The sequence below is a fragment of the Polypterus senegalus genome, chromosome 2 (assembly GCF_016835505.1).
Source record: "Polypterus senegalus isolate Bchr_013 chromosome 2, ASM1683550v1, whole genome shotgun sequence".
Lineage (NCBI taxonomy): Eukaryota > Metazoa > Chordata > Cladistia > Polypteriformes > Polypteridae > Polypterus > Polypterus senegalus.
Window position 1 is genome coordinate 55,827,542 of NC_053155.1, and position 4,554 is coordinate 55,832,095.

The window sequence follows — 4,554 nt, forward strand, 5'->3', positions numbered from 1 at the left end:
GTTCAGCTATTGATGTCTGAATGTGGGTTGACACCTGGTGATTTGATTGGTAATGCCTTGCACATTTGTTAGTTGTTCAAATAAAGACAAGAAAGAAAAAGGCACGCGCTGTCTGCTCGTCCGTTCTTATCAAATGAAGGTGAACTGTATTATTAATACATGACAGTGGCGACGAGATCAAGCAGTTAATTTTGAGCACTGTGACATTGAATAACAGCAGCGAGAACCGCACCGAGTAAGCGGAAAAGCAAGGACCTGACGAATTGCAAACATGTCGTACATCGGAAAGATAGATATTTTTGATAGTTCCACGGAAGATTGGAATATGTATGTTGAAAGGCTGCAACAGTATTTCGCTGCAAATGATATTCCAGCTGAAAAACACGTTCCTGTGCTACTGAGTGCCATGGGAGGGAAAGCTTACGGCCTCCTCCGTAGTTTAACTGCCCCAGACAAACCCGCTGAGAAAAGTTTTAACGACTTAGTCCGTGTAATGCGGGATCATTTGTCACCAAAGCCATTACTGATCGCTGAACGCTTCAGATTCCATAAGCGTAATCAGAACGAGGAGAGACAATTGCGGCTTATGTGGCAGAACTGAAAAAGTTATCAGAATATTGTCAGTTTGGTGACGGGCTAAACGATGCATTGCGTGATCGTTTGGTTTGTGGAATCCTTCAAGAGGGAATCCAGAAGAGGCTGTTAACTGAGGCAGATTTGACATTTAAACGAGCAGTAGAAATTGCTATTTCAATGGAAACTGCAACTAAAGATGCACTTGAACTACAAAGAGGAGTGAATACGAGCAGCGTAAATAAAATGGCGGCAGCCAAGATAAACAAAGTACATAAACGGCCCTGCTATTGCTCTGGACGCGACTCCCATCTTCCCTCACAGTGCCGATTTAAAAATGAAGAGTGCAGACAGTGCTACAAAACGGGCCATATTCAAAGAGTTTGTCGTAGTGGAAAGGCAAAGTTTAGTGCGGAACACAAAATGCATCACAGCGACAAGAAAAATGTGCATAATGTTGCAGAAGTCTCTGACATTGATAGTGAAGATGCATTAGCAAGTCTGGAATTATTTAGCCTTAGTGGAAAAGACAAGCAGGCAATCTGGCTCACCCCCAAGATAGATGGCCAGGTGGTAAAAATGGAATTGGACACTGGCTCAGCTGTTTCAGTTATGTTACTGAAAGATTACAAGGTGTATTTCAAGAAGGAGAAGCTGCACCCCTCTTCTGTTCTTCTCAGAACATACACAGGTGAAAAGGTTATGCCTATTGGAGTGCTGCATGTGACAGTAGAGTATAATGGAAGAAAAGAGGTACTTGATTTACACATAATACAAAATGGAGGTGCACCATTATGGGGCCGTGAGTGGTTAAGAAAGTTGGGAGTTGACTGGAGAGAGATTAAAAGCCTCCGTGTTTTGCCTGTTGTGCAACAGACTACAGAAAAGAACCTAGAGCTGATATTAAGAAAAGCCGCCCCGGTATTTAAGAGTGGCATTGGGACTCTTCAGCACATTAGAGCTAAAATTGTACTTAAGAGTGGTGCGACCCCACGGTTCCACAAGGCACGTCCAGTACCCTATGCCATCCGACCCCTGGTTGAAAAGGAATTGGATAGGTTGGAGTCAAACGGCATACTTTCTAAAGTAGACTGGAGTCCTTGGGCAACCCCAGTTGTCCCAATAATAAAGAGAAATGGTACAGTCAGGCTCTCTGGGACTTTAAGGTCTCCATTAATCCTGTGCTGCAAGCTGAACAGTATCCTCTGCCGAGAATTGAGGACATTTTGCCAGTTTGTCGGTGGTCAGCGTTTTTCAAAGTTAGATTTAGCAGATGCATACCTGCAGATGGAAGTAGAGGAAGACTCTAAAGTGTTCCTGACCATTAATACAATAAAGGGTCTTTATCGTTACAACAGGCTGGTGTTTGGGGTAGCCTCTGCCCCAGCTATTTGGCAAAGAGCAATGGATCAGATCCTTCAGTCACTGCCAGGCGTCCAGTGCTATTTAGATGACATTACTGTCACAGGAGCGACAGATGAAGAGCATTTAGAAAACCTCAAAAAGGTTCTGAAAAGGTTAGAAGAGTATGGACTAAGAGCCAGGCGAGGAAAATGTGAGTTCCTGAAGCCCAGTGTCAGGTATTGGGGCACACCATAGATGCCCAAGGTTTGCACAAATGTCAGGACAAGATTCAGGCTGTATTGATGGCACCGCAACCACAAAATGTTTCACAGCTTAGATCCTTCCTGGGGTTTGTGAATTATTATAATAAGTTTCTTCCAAACCTGGCAACTGTGCTATATCCACTCAATGAGCTATTACAAGCTGGAAAACAGTGGAAATGGTCCAAAGAATGTGAAATTCATTCCAAGATGCAAAGAGACTGGTGACATCTGACACAGTCCTAACCCACTTTAATTCGTCCCTTCCAATCAAGCTGGCTTGTGATGCTTCTCCATACGGCATTGGAGCAGTGATGTCTCATGTTATGGAAGATGGCAGTGAGAGGCCTATAGCTTTTGCATCACGCTCATTGTCTGCAGCTGAGAAGAATTATGCCCAAATCAATAGGGAGGCATTGAGTCTAGTGTGGGGTGTAAAAAGGTTCAACCAGTATCTTTTTGGTAGGGAATTCATCCTTGTCACAGACCACCAACCGCTAACCTCAATTTTCAGCCCGCAGAAAGGAGTTCCTGCCACAGCTGCTGCCCGAATGCAGCGCTGGGCATTGGTTTTTAGGTGGACACAGGTACAAGATTGAGTACAAACGTACAGCCTGCCATGCAAATGCATATGGGTTGTCGCGACTGCCACTGGAGGCTGAAAAAGATGAGTTTGGAGATGAGGAAACAATAGATATGATCTCCATCAGCCAGATTGAAAGTCTGCCCGTCACGGCAGACATGGTGAAAACAGAAACAAAACATGACAAGGTCCTGTCTCAGGTGTATGCTGCCACACTGAATGGCTGGACAGCCCAGCACAAATCCCTGCTGGCTGCATATTACTCAAGACGTGATGAAATTGCCTTAAATGCTGGATGTGTGATGTGGGGGTTAAGAACCATTGTACCCACTAAACTAAGACACAGAGTATTAGAAGAGCTTCACAAGGGACATCTAGGTGTGGTGAAAATGAAGACACTTGCCAGAAGTTTTGTGTGGTGGCCAGGCATTGATGAAGACATCGAGAAAATAGCGCAGCAATGTAGTGGCTGCCAGATGGTTCAGAATGAGCCAGAACGTGCACCACTTCACCCATGGGAATGGCCTACATTACCATGGCAGCGGCTTCATATCGACTTTGCAGGACCATTCATGGGGACAACTTTCCTGGTGGTAGTCGACGCATGCTCTAAATGGCCAGAGGTTTTCATTATGAGCTCCACCACTACTTCTCACACTATTGAAGTACTAAGGGATTTATTTGCTAGAACTGGAGTTCCACAACAACTAGTGAGTGACAACGGACCCCAGTTCACAGCAACAGATTTTCAGGTATTCCTCCACAAAAATGGCATACGGCACATTACATCTGCCCCATGGCATCCAGCCACAAATGGCCAGGCAGAGAGGTTTGTGCAAAGTTTGAAACAAGCCCTTCGAGCAATGACAAATGAGAAGCTGACCCTTCAGCAAAAATTGGCCAACTTCTTATTTGCATATCGGAATTCCATCCATGCTACAACTAACCAGACTCCAGCTATGTTGTTCTTTGGGCGTCCTCTTCGCTCTAGATTAGACCTGCTGCAACCAAATATTAAGCAGACTGTGCAAGACAGACAAATCAAACAAGGCCATAAAGCAACAGAAAAGGTTACACGGAGCTTTGCCATTGGACAATCAGTTCTTGCCAGGAGCTACAGAGGAGATCAGAAATGGGTTCCTGCACTAGTGAAAGAGCAAACTGGTCCCTTGTCATACAAGGTAGAGGCTACTCAAGGTGTCATATGGCGACGTCCTGTCGACCAGTTGAGAAAATCAGGGTTGGTTAGAGCTGAAGAGATACCCACACTGCCTGTTGACTCCCCTGCTGTTGCTCCTATCAACTATCCAGAGCACTTACCATCTCCTCAAGCAGCACAAGTACAGAGCCCATGTGTATTATCTCCATCACATTCTGCAGAGGCTAACACTGCTGTAACAATTCAAGAAAAATTACCCTGTGAAGAGAGACGTTACCCAATTCGCATACGCAAGCCTCCACAGAGGCTAATTGAAAATTAAATGTAAAGATAGAATTAAATGTTTTGATTTCTTCAGAAAAAAAGGGGAATAAGTTAATTACTTCTAATTTTTAGAGGGGAGGAATTGTTATATATCAGTATAAGTGTACATTTCAGTTCAGCTATTGATGTCTGATTGTGGGTTGACACCTGGTGATTTAATTGGTAATGCCTTGCACATTTTTGTTAGTTGTTGTTCAATAAAGACAAGAAAGAAAAAGGCACACGCTGTCTGCTCGTCCGTTCTTATCAAATGAAGGTGAACTGTATTATTAATACATGACATTTTTGACATTTATAGAAAGTTTTTATCG

The 4,554-nt window shown here is 44.0% G+C and overlaps 1 protein-coding gene across 1 annotated transcript; it reads left to right on the forward strand.

Moving 5' to 3' along the window:
* The first annotated feature begins 271 nt into the window (after positions 1-271).
* LOC120524372 (uncharacterized protein K02A2.6-like) lies at positions 272-4,241 on the forward strand. The gene is made up of 3 exons (XM_039746232.1): positions 272-554; positions 596-2,128; positions 2,692-4,241. Exons 1-3 carry the CDS (start codon positions 272-274, stop codon positions 4,239-4,241), a joined length of 3,366 nt encoding a protein of 1,121 aa, XP_039602166.1.
* Positions 4,242-4,554: the final 313 nt, after the last annotated feature.